This window comes from Parasteatoda tepidariorum, chromosome 11 (genome assembly GCF_982258835.1).
Source record: "Parasteatoda tepidariorum strain Cologne lab strain chromosome 11, Ptep-v5.0, whole genome shotgun sequence".
Lineage (NCBI taxonomy): Eukaryota > Metazoa > Arthropoda > Arachnida > Araneae > Theridiidae > Parasteatoda > Parasteatoda tepidariorum.
The window spans coordinates 76,320,824-76,334,779 of NC_141765.1; the positions used below are offsets into that span (position 1 = coordinate 76,320,824).

At 29.5% G+C, this 13,956-nt stretch overlaps 1 protein-coding gene across 6 annotated transcripts in view; it reads right to left on the reverse strand.

The window, feature by feature from the left end:
- Nucleotides 1-13,956, reverse strand: part of LOC107452153 (rho guanine nucleotide exchange factor 17) — a 314,558-nt gene that overhangs the window by 229,995 nt on the left and 70,607 nt on the right. For 5 of the 6 annotated variants that reach the window (XR_015430560.1, XM_087155432.1, XM_087155433.1 and 2 more), the window contains one exon: nt 6,923-7,070. Coding sequence is in view for 5 of the 6 variants with exons in the window: in XM_087155432.1 (XP_087011558.1) it covers nt 6,923-7,070 (148 nt within the window). In the remaining variant the exon portion in view is untranslated. Of the gene's footprint in view, nt 1-2,461; nt 2,756-6,922; nt 7,071-13,956 lie in introns of those variants that run through there. The other variant, XM_087155435.1, reaches the window with a different exon arrangement.

Below are 13,956 nucleotides of genomic sequence, written 5' to 3' on the forward strand. Positions count from 1 at the left end.
CATATTTCCGAATTTAAGGAAAAGATGTTATAAATGATATTTACCTATTTTGATATTAACTTTTGCACTATATAGTTTCAATTAAGCAGCATAAACAAACTGTTTTGTAATTTTCGTTTGTTGCAAGATATTTCGCATAAGAACCCTCGTTAACTGTTCCCCTAAGGGTACCACACTTTGGGAAAAACTGACATATTTCCGAATTTAAGGAAAATATGTTATAAATGATATTTACCTATTTTGATATTAACTTTTGCACTATATAGTTTCAATTAAGCAGCATAAACAAACTGTTTTGTAATTTTCGTTTGTTGCAAGATATTTCGCATAAGAACCCTCGTTAACTGTTCCCCTGAGGGTACCACACTTTGGGAAAAACTGACATATTTCCGAATTTAAAGAAAATATGTTATAAATGATATTTACCTATTTTGATATTAACTTTTGCACTATATATTGTTTCAATTAAGCAGCATAAACAAACTGTTTTGTAATTTTCGTTTGTTGCAAGATATTTCGCAAAAGAACCCTCGTTAACTGTTCCCCTGAGGGTACCACACTTTGGGAAAAACTGACATATTTCCGAATTTAAGGAAAAGATGTTATAAATGATATTTACCTATTTTAATATTAACTTTTGCACTATATAGTTTCAATTAAGCAGCATAAACAAACTGTTTTGTAATTTTCGTTTGTTGCAAGATATTTCGCATAAGAACCCTCGTTAACTGTTCCCCTGAGGGTACCACACTTTGGGAAAAACTGACATATTTCCGAATTTAAAGAAAATATGTTATAAATGATATTTACCTATTTTGATATTAACTTTTGCACTATATAGTTTCAATTAAGCAGCATAAACAAACTGTTTTGTAATTTTCGTTTGTTGCAAGATATTTCGCTTAAGAACCCTCGTTAACTGTGCCCCTGAGGGTACCACACTTTGGAAAAAACTGACATATTTCCGAATTTAAGGAAAAGATGTTATAAATGATATTTACCTATTTTGATATTAACTTTTGCACTATATAGTTTCAATTAAGCAGCATAAACAAACTGTTTTGTAATTTTCGTTTGTTGCAAGCTATTTCGCATAAGAACCCTCGTTAACTGCTCCCCTGAGGGTACCACACTTTGGGAAAAACTGACATATTTCCGAATTTAAGGAAAAGATGTTATAAATGATATTTACCTATTTTGATATTAACTTTTGCACTATATAGTTTCAATTAAGCAGCATAAACAAACTGTTTTGTAATTTTCGTTTGTTGCAAGATATTTCGCATAAGAACCCTCGTTAACTGCTCCCCTGAGGGTACCACACTTTGGGAAAAACTGACATATTTCCGAATTTAAGGAAAAGATGTTATAAATGATATTTACCTATTTTGATATTAACTTTTGCACTATATAGTTTCAATTAAGCAGCATAAACAAACTGTTTTGTAATTTTCGTTTGTTGCAAGATATTTCGCATAAGAACCCTCGTTAAGTGCTCCCCTGAGGGTACCACACTTTGGGAAAAACTGACATATTTCCGAATTTAAGGAAAAGATGTTATAAATGATATTTACCTATTTTGATATTAACTTTTGCACCATATAGTTTCAATTAAGCAGCATAAACAAACTGTTTTGTAATTTTCGTTTGTTGCAAGATATTTCGCATAAGAACCCTCGTTAACTGCTCCCCTGAGGGAACCACACTTTGGGAAAAACTGACATATTTCCGAATTTAAGGAAAAGATGTTATAAATGATATTTACCTATTTTGATATGAACTTTTGCACTATATAGTTTCAATTAAGCAGCATAAATAAACATATGTATTCAAAGGAGGCTTGAGGGGGGAACATGTTTTGAAATGGTTTTACTTTGTTTTAATCGGAATAATGTCAGATCATACAAATAAATTGAAATATGAAACAAATTTCAAGGTATTTTGTTGTTTTCAAATGCATTGATGTCTTTTTTAGTATAATGAAATGCTCCAATACAAATTAGTATATAAACTAATAAATGTCAATTTTTGAGAATATATATATACGAACTTTGATTATCTAAGGCATTAAAAATGTACATCAATAATGTCCTATTTTTCACCGACTGCCGAGTTGACGTAAAATTAGTCAAAATAATCTCTAGATGAAATGCAAAAATTTCTTTAAAAAATCCTTCCAATGCTCAAAATTTTAATGCTTCAGAGGGTATTAAATTATAAGTGTTAAAAAAGTTTAACAAATATTTTTAGACTCGTTAAGAATTAATTTTATTAATTCAAATATTAATATAATAATGATTTTGTAAGAAGCTTAAATTGATTCTTTCCACTAAGCAGTATAAAAATCTCCCCATGTTTTGAGCGTATAATCAGAGATATTATATGGCTTTGTTGCTTTTAAAATTAAGTTACGCAGAACAGTTTTAGAAGTAGGTTAGTAAAAGAGAATATAAGAACGTACTTCATCTGATGGACCTCTGTATTCATTTAGAGTTCCGTTTTCCATGCCGAGAATGCTTAGACTAAACGGAATAGCAGATGTATTGATTCTAAGGATCAATGACTGCTCTCCTGCCTCCATCTATCTTTACAAATCTTAATTTCATCAAAATTCATTAAATGCGATCTTTTGTATCCTCATTAAAAGTTATATTTTTATTTAGGCACAATCTTAAAATATTAAGAGATCGTAAAAAAAAATCTTTTTTCAATATACAGTCCCTGGCCAAATTATTAGACGTACTATAAAATTTATGTAAAATCTTAATTATCATCTATATTGTTTCTACGCGACAGACACCGGTTTGCACTTATTTACGTTCGCATATTTGTTAAATTAGACGATATATAATATTAAATCGACGATTGGTTAAATTTAAATTAGACGATATATTATATAAATATGGAATATTTATTCTATCAGTTATTATATTAGTATATTATAACTTTAAGACCAAATTATTAGACGCACTGTAGTGTTTTAATAATTGCATGTTTTGCACGAGTTTGTATGCTATACTTTTATATTTAAACATACATGTAATGGTTTTTTATTCAGGGGATTTTTGTATGCTTCCTAATTGTATTTATTGTCAAAAAAATAGCAATGTCAAAAAATTTATACACGGACATAAACAAGTGTAAACCGGTTTCAGTTTCAATCTCGTAAAAACAATAAAGCTGTATAGTATGACCTGATAATTAAGATTTTACATAGAATCTTAGAGTGCGTGGCCAGGGACTGTATTGGGATTTAAGAGTATAGTTAAAAGTATAGTGACATAAATAGTTTTTATAAGGCACACACAAAAGCTTCTCTTTTATCTGTATTTGTTGAAAGACTCACAAAACTAGTAGAAAAAAAAATTTTTTTTTCTTTATTTGATATTTACTTTTTTAATAATTTTATCAAAATCTAATATTACAAATTTTGCTTTTATAAAAAAGAGGTACACGCTTGTTACATTATGTACTTTTATTTTAAATTCTATAGAGCGAAAATAAACAAATATCGTATCCATGGCAATTACAGAAGAGCAATCAAGATACCTATTTTATAGTTACATTTTTATCTGCAATTATACTCAAATGAAAACAGGTTGAGTACCAAATCATTCAACAAAAAGTAAGCACATTTTAAGTACTTTTTAAGCACTCAAAAAATATTTTTAAGCACTATATGCATTAACAAAATGCAAAATAATTTTCAAAGACTTTACATAATCATGATGAAATAACTAGTTCTTCTAATTATATTAGCCAATATAAAAAGATCGAAAGATTTTTCAGTTCGATATCAGAGGGTGGAAAACAAGGGTGAAATTGAGAGTATCTTGCAAAATGCAGCACATGATAGTTCAATAATCTCAACTCAGTAGACGGACTCTTTCATCAAACATGTAAACTAATTGGCGCCTTCATAAGCTACGGACCGAAGGTTTGTGGTGGAATAAATTGTAAGCACATTGAATAAAACAATGTGAAAAGCAACAACGCTTTTGCATAATACGTGGCGAAAATTGACATGGCAAAGAGAAAAAAATATCATTTTCGAAAAGGGAAAATTAAGCACTTTTTGAAAACACCCAATGTAAAAAGCACTTTTAAGGGCTTTTGAAAAACGAAAATCGAAAATAAGCACCTTTAAGCACTTTTTCAAAACACTACGCACCATGGAAAAGAAAAAAAAGAGTTGTTTGCATACATCTCACACTTTTATATTTTGAAATTATTTTATTTAATAATAATTAAAAAAATTAAATAATAGGGTATAAATTTTTTTTTTACTACTTATTTAAGGAGTAAAAACACAAAACACGAATGAAATATTGCAAAAAATTCATAATTTGTTCAAATGTTGGATCATTCAGATGCCCGAAAGCAAAAACCCTACAGCAAGGCAGCGGCCACTGCAGATTATTTTTCATCTCCAGTTTTTTTATTGGTAAAAAGCGAACAGACAGATGGTAAATATTGCTGAAACCACTTTTTAGAACATCTCTAAACTTGCTTAGAATAAAAATTGAAAAACTGAATTATAAAAACACTAAAGAGAACAAAAAGTACAGAAATATTTTTTCCCCGTTACTTGATTAGGCTTAACTGTACAGGGAATTATTCCTTTTTTTTTCTTCTGTTACTTGATTATGCTTAACTTTGCAGGAAATTATTCCATATTCTTTCTGTTACTTGATTAGGCTTAACTGTACAGGGAATTATTCAATTTTTTTTTCATTATCATTGTATAAAATTCAACTTAAATTTACACAAATATTTTATCTGTAATTTTTAACGACTTTCAAATTTTAATACATATATGTCATGTCAGCTTAAAGTTAGTTTAAAGCACCAATAATCCCTGTCTGACTGCATTGAGGTCGCAAAAAAATTTGGATTTATGAAGATAGTGCAACAAATATACACCGTAAATGTTGCTACCGGATTCAGTTCACAGCTAAATATTTAATCTATCTTTCTTTATTCTATTCACTCTAAAGTAATTTTCCTGGCTTTTTTTTTTTTTTGCAATCTCTTTTCATATTTTATTTCAGGGATTGTTTTGTACAGCTTGTCATCTGAAATTGCTTTTTTTTTTATTTATCAAAATGCATTTATGCTATTTGGTGAAATATTGATAAATCCGGCAATCCGTAATAGCAAAAGAGTATCTTTTCTAGAGTATTTCGAATAATTGAAGAAGAAAAAAACTAAGACAAGTATATTTTAAGAAGATTTTTTTCAAAAACAAAATTGTTAAATGAATAAATGCATCAAAAAACAAACCTATTAGCACCAAATAACTGATTAACTGCCTATAACTACCACTCAACCCCATGTCAGGGTGCGTAGCCAGATTTTTGAACAAAAAATAAGAGCCTTTTAAGTACTTTTTCAGTACTCAAGAAATATTTTTAATCACTATCAAAAAAAAAAAAAAAAAAAATATCATAATCAGGATCTGCGCAGGAATAAAAAAGATTTTCTGTCGCTTAAAGTTCTTAATTTATAAACATAAAATTAGTAAAATTAAAAAAAATTTCAAAAACTTAATCATAACTTAAAACATAATCATGATGTAATAACTAGTTTTTGATAAATATTACAAAGAAAAGTGTGAAAATCATGCATTTGTTTGTAATTTAGAACGGCATTCGACATAGCGAAGAAAAAATTTCTTTCGAAAAGATAGAAAATTAAATACTTTTTACAAACCCGGAATAAAAAAAAAGCACCTTTAAGGGCTTTTAAAAAAGGTAAATCAAAAATAAGCACTTTTTAAAAACGCCCTGCATGTTTATGCTACGGAAAATAGCATTTCAGGTCATTACATTTATTTATCCATACTACAAAATTTTTCAAGAAACTCCTTATAGAAAGAAAACATTATTTATTTTGTAAATTTGTATTTTTCCTTTTATAGTCACAATTAGGGTAATATCTCCTTAACTTAACAATTATCTCAGGTTTTTTGAGTTAAATCTTTTTCTAATCCTTTTATCTTTTTTAAATCCTTTTCCTAATCCTTTTATCTTTTTTAAAGTAAATTTAGAAAAAGTAAATTTAAAAAAGTCTAGATTTTAGTTGGCTTTTACATTTTTACAAATATCGTTACATCTTCTATAATACTATCTTCTTAATTTACTACTATCTCAATACTTAACTACCATATAATACTTACTACTATCTTAAAGGAAAATATACTAAAAAAATATTTAAAAGAAAAGAAAACTTGGTTATAATTTCGTGGAGACAAAAAATATCTAGTTTCATTCGTCATGTTACTTTTGTTTCACGAAAAATAACTTTTTGAAATAACTACAGTCGGACCTCTATTTAGCGAAGTCGCTAAATCCCTATAAGTTCGTTATATGGAAAATTTGTTAAATAGAAAATCACCTTTTGAAATACTTAAACAACACAAATCAGGTTTTAAATTCATAAACACTAGACGTAATTAAGTAGCAATTGATTCACCTTTATCTTGCAAACGGATATTTACTATTTATTTTATAAACCTTAACCATAAAAGAGCTCTGCATGGAAAGCAAGAATAGAGCAAAACATTATTCAGTGTTATACTATCATGCTACATACATTTTCAACTGAGAAAAGCTAAATATATATATACAATTATAGCCTCATTTATTATAGAAGTAATTTTAAACATACATTACCACATGCGTTCTTAATTGCTATACTGATAAAATCTGTTAATTTTGTCCGAGTTTTTCGTTTGAAATACAAACAAAAAGGGATTATATTCCTTTCTCTAAAAGTTAAGTGCCTTCGAAAATCAATTCAAGATCATTTCCCGCATAAAATGCGTTAACAATTCTCGAAAAAAATCGCAAAATAGAGAAATTCGCGAAGTTTGTTAAATAGAAGTCCAAAAAAAGTACTTTTTATAAAAAATTAGACTCACCTCTTTGATGTTTTGCTGAGATACTTCTTGAGTGTTTTGTTTTTCACCTGATTTTCGCATTTCTTCTTCAAGTAATTCCCCATATGGACCTCTTAACCTTCTTTTAGAATATAGTCTTTGTTCTTGAGGGCTCTTACAAGGAGAACAGCTATGCCAAGAGAAAACACGCATTTAAATTGCTCCAATAAAAACACCATTATCAACCTTTTATTTAGTGTCTCTAAAGAAAAATTAATTTCTTAGTAAATCTTATAAGTTAAGAGAGGGTGTATTAACGCATTTTCAGCCAAAGGTGCACCATTTCAATAAATATTTTTTTATTACCACTGTGACGTACATTTTTCAGCAATTTTATTTTTCTGCTATTGTCAAGGGTTCTTAAGAAATCCAAAAATTAAGAGTAATTCAATTGGAGAAAACACTGTCTGTTGAGAAATTTTTAAAGTTTTTTTAAAACTTTAAACGGTTATTGACAAATGAATTTTTTTGAAAATGTATAAATATTCCTTTTGAGATTTATCATTATGTTTTCATGATGGATTAAAGTTGCAAGTCAGTAAATAAAAAAACAAGCGTTCAACCAAAAGGTTTGTTCATTGATTTGGTGAATGGTGCCTATACGCCCCATTTTATATATTAAATATAATATAATTCTTTACACACGAAATTTTGTGTGTGCCTTAATAAATGTAATATAAGCATATTTCTATGAAAATAAGACCACATTTTATAAGATTTATATGTATCTTATTTTTATTTATGTGTATTTTATTTTTATTTATATGTATTTTATTTTTATTTATATGTATTTTATTTTTATTTATATGTATTTTATTTTTATTTATACACTTATTTTCTTTATTGCAATCATTAACCTGGATTTCAGGAGATAGGACAAGTTGCTTTTATTGGGAGTAGAAATTAATTGTTTTTTTTTGTGGTCAAAAATGCATTTATTTCAGAACAAAATGAATGAACAGATTAATGAAAGTATTATCCATCGCTGGCTACAACTTTTCCCCACCTCTCAGGTAATTTTCGAATTCCATCTCGAAAAAATGTCTCGTCTTTTAAGGCGATCCAAGTTGGGAGCCAATTTTCGATTTCTACGAAGGAAGTGCACTAGTGACCTGCCAAATCGTGCTGCATCCGTCGGAACAACCAGCAATCAAAAGGAGCAATGTCCGGCAAATACGGCGGGAGTGATAAAATATCCCCCTTGAGTGCTTCCAAATGATTTTTTACGACTTTCGCGACATGAGGCCGACAGTTATCATGCAGAAGAATAACTTTGTCACGTCTTTGCTCGTATTCCGGCCGTTTTTCTCGTAATGAACAGTTCAAACGAATCAATTGTAGCCGATCGCCCGTAATGGAATCGTCAGGTTGTAGCAGTTCATAGTATACAACACCATTCTTGTAATGTCGAAACCATTCCCTATATGATTTATCAGTTGGAGCATTGTCATCATAAACTTCTACAAGCATTCGATGCTGCCCTTCAGCTGCACTTTTCTTACAATTAAAGCAGAAACATAAACAAACCCACAAATGATGCTTAGTTACCATTTGACATATTCAACAAAGTAAAAAACAGGGTTTCTGTATGAAACTTATAAACTGAATATTATTGACAGATGTCTACCCTCTCTGAAACCGCCGAAACCCGCTGTCACTATGAAACATTCATAACAGCCAGAGTCATCTTTTGAAAACGGACCGAACTAATTTGTACTCCCAATATAATTAGAAAAAGTGATCAATGTTACATTACAATTTGTTTAACACAGTTAAAAATTGTAAACAAATCACCCCGCTTATTGATAAAAGTTGCTTGTTACCTGAGTCAGGTAAAAATTTTATCCTTGTTAAGACGAGAAAATAATACTTCAATAGTATAAAGGAAGAACACAATTTTTTCAGTTAATTACACAAATATTTCTGGTAAAATAGATGTTATCTTATATAAATCATCACATTATTGAGTGCTCATGTTTTTAGGTTTTCTTTTTTTATATATAAAAAGTGTACCATATATTTTCAGCCAGTTTGAAAAATAAATCTTTTCATTACCGCAATTTTTACCAGGTTTTTCAATTACTTCCATTTCAGAAAAAATAAATATCTTCCTTCAAAATGCTTAACCACATCTTTTTTTGTATTTAAAAAAAAAGAGAAAAAAAAAGACATATTTTTCATGCTGACTAAATTTTGATTGAAAGCATTTTCTTCGTAAGAATCTTTAGGAATATGTTTAAAATTTTCAGTCAAATTGTTCAAATATTTTTCGAAAAAAATGTAACATAATGAAAAATAGGGGAAAAATATTTTTAAATAAAGCCATGACATAAAGAAACAAATCTGTGACATATTCACTACTATTTTCGTATAGCTGATTCTTAATGAAGATATTTTTTTTTTACAGCATCAATCGTATTTATTAAAACTTAAAATTGTGGCGGCTAAATTTTTTTTTAATGTATCCTAAATTAGTTTTGGAAAATTACAATATTTTCCAATACTTCTGCTGCTTATTTGAGTATATCTGAAATTATTCATGTGTTCTTTATTTATTTATTAATTTTATATTTTATTTTGCTATTTACTTATTCTTTCAAGCTAGGTTTTATTAATTTCATAGCTTATCCATCTAGTAACTTTTTAGTCACAATTTTACACTCATGTCCATAAATTAAGGATAATTCAGAATCACACGGAAATCAAACTCTAAAATTATAATTTCACCTCTAGAATTATCACACACATCCTGAAGAAGAATATGCAAATTACTGGAAACGATTAGATGACGCTGGTAGTACGTCACAATGACGAGAGTGTAAGGGAGGGGTTTATAAGGAATGGTGGCAAAGAAGTAAAATTGTTCACAAGTGCTTTAAAAGCCTTTCAGTGCAATAATCGCATAGTTATGGCACAAAGGAAGCATTTGGATGATTTTTTACGTGGCAGAATCATCGGACGACTGGAATGTGGACGTACCCAGCTGGAAGTATCCAAGGAACTTGGAATCCCCCAGAGTGTCATCTCCAGGCTTTGGCAACGATTCCAAGGTGATGGTAATGTAAGTAGACGTTACAGCACAGGTCGCCCCCGAGTTACAACGCTGAATGAAGACCGGTATTTGGGAGTTACTGCCAAAAGAAACAGACGGAGCACAGCATCAGACCGTTCTCGTCAGCTCTCTTCACTACCGGTACGACAGTTTCAAGGCAGACCGTGTACAGACGCTTAGGGCAAATTGGTCTATATACTCGTAGGTTTGTCAGATGTGTTCCACTTACCGCAACTCACTGTCGCCTGCGATTAGCCTGGAGAAGAGAGCATGCATTGTGGACACCGCAACAGTGGTCCTGTGTGATGTTTTCCGACGAGTCCAGGTTTAGTTTGAAAGTCTGATTCTCGCCGGACTTTCAGATGGAGAGCGCCAGGTACCCGTTACCACCAAGACAACACCATTGAACGACGCAGTTACGGTGGTGCAGGATGGCTCGTTTGGGGAGGAATTATTCTTGGTTCCAGAACTGACCTGCATGTTCAGAGTGTAACGATGACAGGCCACATCTTCGTTTGTTTCGGGGCGCCATGGGTGCTGAATTTCTGTTTATGGACGACAACGCCCGTCCTCACCGTGCAAACATTGTAGACGAATGCCTTCAATCGGAGGATATCACCCGCATGGATTGGCCAGCATACTCACCGGACTTGAATCCAATTGAGCATGTGTAGGATATGCTTGGCCGACGAATTGCAGCCCATCAATCCCCTCCCACCTGTCTACCGGACTTTCGGAGGGCATTGCTTGATGAGTGGTGTAATATTCCCCAAGATCAGATTGATAATTTGATACTCAGCATGCCTAGGCATTGTACGGCCTGTATTGCATCGTCCGGGAGTTATACTCCGTATTAACCATCATACAAACCATGTTATACTGTTTTTTGTAAATAGGTTCTTTTTTGAAATTTGCTCCAGGGAGTAAAAATCGTAATTTTTATTAATTATGTCAAACATATAGCATCTTTTTTGCTCTTTACCTTTTGTTTAATACATAGACTTTACAAATAACACAAATTTGTTTGGCTTCTGTCTCTTTCTGTGCCTGAACTTCATTATCCTTAATTTATGGACATGAGTGTATAACAACTTTTAACGCTAGAAAGACGGAAAATTAGTATATACCTATATTGCCCAAAAGCAGTCAAAATGACTGGATTGTGAATGAGTAAATAAATTTGCTTAAAATTAATTTTTAAAATTTTTTGTACTATTTACAGTTATATAAAAAGTTATTAGTTAATATTAACAATAAAAAAATTATGTTGTACAAAAAGTCACAAAATTCTAAGAAATTGTGTCATTATATACGTCATTGTTTCTCTAATTGAAATTAAAAGCAGTCAAAATCAGTTCCTTAGGCAATCTAGTGTTAATTTATTCGATTCTGCAACACGTCAATTGGTCTACTTATTTTACAATTATTTTTTTTATTCATTTTGTGCGCTACTTATAAAATGGAGTAAAAGATAATATGAAAATTATTAAATTTATTGTCACTCTAAAATTATGAGGACATTTTTTTCTCAATACAAAAAAACACATTTATTAACATAGGCAACTTATTTCATCTATTTTGATAAGAACCATCCAGAGAAAAGCAGGATGAAAAAAAAAAAAAAAAGAGAGATTTGTATTTTAATTTATGTTCAAAAAGGAGACGAAAACTTTTTGTAAATTTTCTTTTTGAAATATTTATAACTGTTTAAAATTTTAAAAGAATTTTTAAGTTGCTCGAATTATATCACTTGTTGTGGCTCACTTGTTACAACTTTATTTTTTAAAATTTTTTTCCTTACTTTAATAGCTTTTATTGTTTGTAATTTGCTTTAAAAGTTCAAAAAATTATTATTAGATTATTATACATTTTTTATGCCTGAAAGCTGCTGGACCTATTTTTATTTATTTTTATCACTTGCAGAATGGTAATAATTATTTCGTATTTGGTAATAAAAATCTTACTTTCGTTGTGATCGTTTTATTTTATTGTCATAATATTGATTAAATGTTTTAGTGAAAAGGCCTTTCAACTTAAGTAATATTTGTACTTTAAAATTACTCTCTTTCTTTAAAGTTTCATAGTTAAGTTTCTCTTATTTGACTCAAAATCTTGTCATATATAAAGTCTTTCCATAATCAGGAATCAATAAACAGATGGTCTTAAAACTGTTATATAGTTATGATAAGTCAAAGTTAATGCTTATCATTTAAAATATACTAAAATAATTTTTTTATTTTACAGTTCATAAAAAGTTTTCTTAAATTGAAACATTTAATACATTTACTTTAATTGTTACACAATTCTTGATGACCGAAGCTGTTGAATGAGTTAACACACATAAAAATATTTATCATCTGGGACATAACATTTACAAAAATTTGTCACTGCTAAGTATGATTGTTTGTATGTAAGACACAAGAACTGGGGAAATAATACATCAAACTTAATCATTGATATCAGTGTCAAAAAAAGTTAAAAAAAATAAATTCAGGTGTGAAGCGAACGGCAACAATCTCCTCTATATTAAACGCATACAAAAAAATTTATTGAAATTTATAAATTGTGCAATTTAAAACCTAAACAAACCAAACAAAAAACTAAACATTTTATTTAAAAACTAAACAATAAAGTTCTCAAGCCGGCGGCATTACTAGATATTGTGGACACATACTTGGTAAAGACACAATAAATTATTTGAAATACATTTATAAAAAAATAATCAAAACGTTACATCCTACTCACAGAGGAGAAAAAAATTCGGGTATAAAACAAATTATTATTTTTTTTTTTTTGGAAACGTGATAAGACTTATAAAACAAATTTAAAACTAAAAGGAAAACAAAAATCTGTAAAATATGCAGAAAATTCCTTAATAAAAAGACTGCACAAAAACTTATGAAGCAGCTAAATTTATATCATGTTCACTCATACGGTTTTTAAATGATGTTCAAGTGAAACGTTATTCAAATGTGAGTTCCAACTTGGCGAATTTTAAAATATGGCGCCTTTTTAAATCAGGCAAAGAAATTTCGCCAATCAACAATAGCGCCTCACTCCTTCTCCGGTAACCCCACTTTCGCTCAATGTGATTCTTTTACTTAACTTTGATCGTCTTCCTGATTTAAAAATATATACATATATAAATTAGAGATGTTAAATAAAAAGTCCCCATCTTTATTAAACAAGATCGGTTAGAGTATATGTGACAGAGGTTATACAGACATCGTTTCTTCATTCTACTTAGAAATAAATAGAATATTTCCTAGTACACCATAGAACTAGAAATTTTTGCATGCAGTGCCATGTCCAACTGTTCTCTAAGGCTTCAAGCTGGCTGGTGATATAATAATAATTAAATAATTTTAATCGATATTTCAAAAAAATTTTGTTTTCTGATAAATATGAAATGGAAAAGAAAGCAATAGCCTAATGTCTAGAGAAAAACTTTATAAACCAAAATTAGATAATTAGAAAATAAGATATATTTAAAAAATTTTAGATGGTTTTTTTGATCGGGGTCCTTAAATTGCAAAAATTTTCTAATCAACACAAATGTCTTGCACGTAAAACATGAAAATTAAATGATAGTATATAAAATTTGAAGGACAGAAAAAAGAATTAAGTTCGAGAATTTTTTTTCCCAAAAATAAAGGTTAAAATGATAGGTTCTAAGCGATTCTATCCAAGGGATACAGCAGAATATTTTTTGTTAAAAGTGTTTTGTTAGTACTGATTTAACTTGGGTCAGTTTTTCACTAAAGTGTTAATTTTCTTATTTTAAACTTTTCATACGGGGATTATAACTGTGTCCTAATTTTATGCTTACTGCTTTTACAATCAATAATAAAATATATTTTAATGACCACAATTAACGCAAATGAGTAACTACTTTTTCATTTATTATATTATTCATATTCATTTAAAAATTCCTATTTAAAGTAATCAATTTTGAAACTTTTTG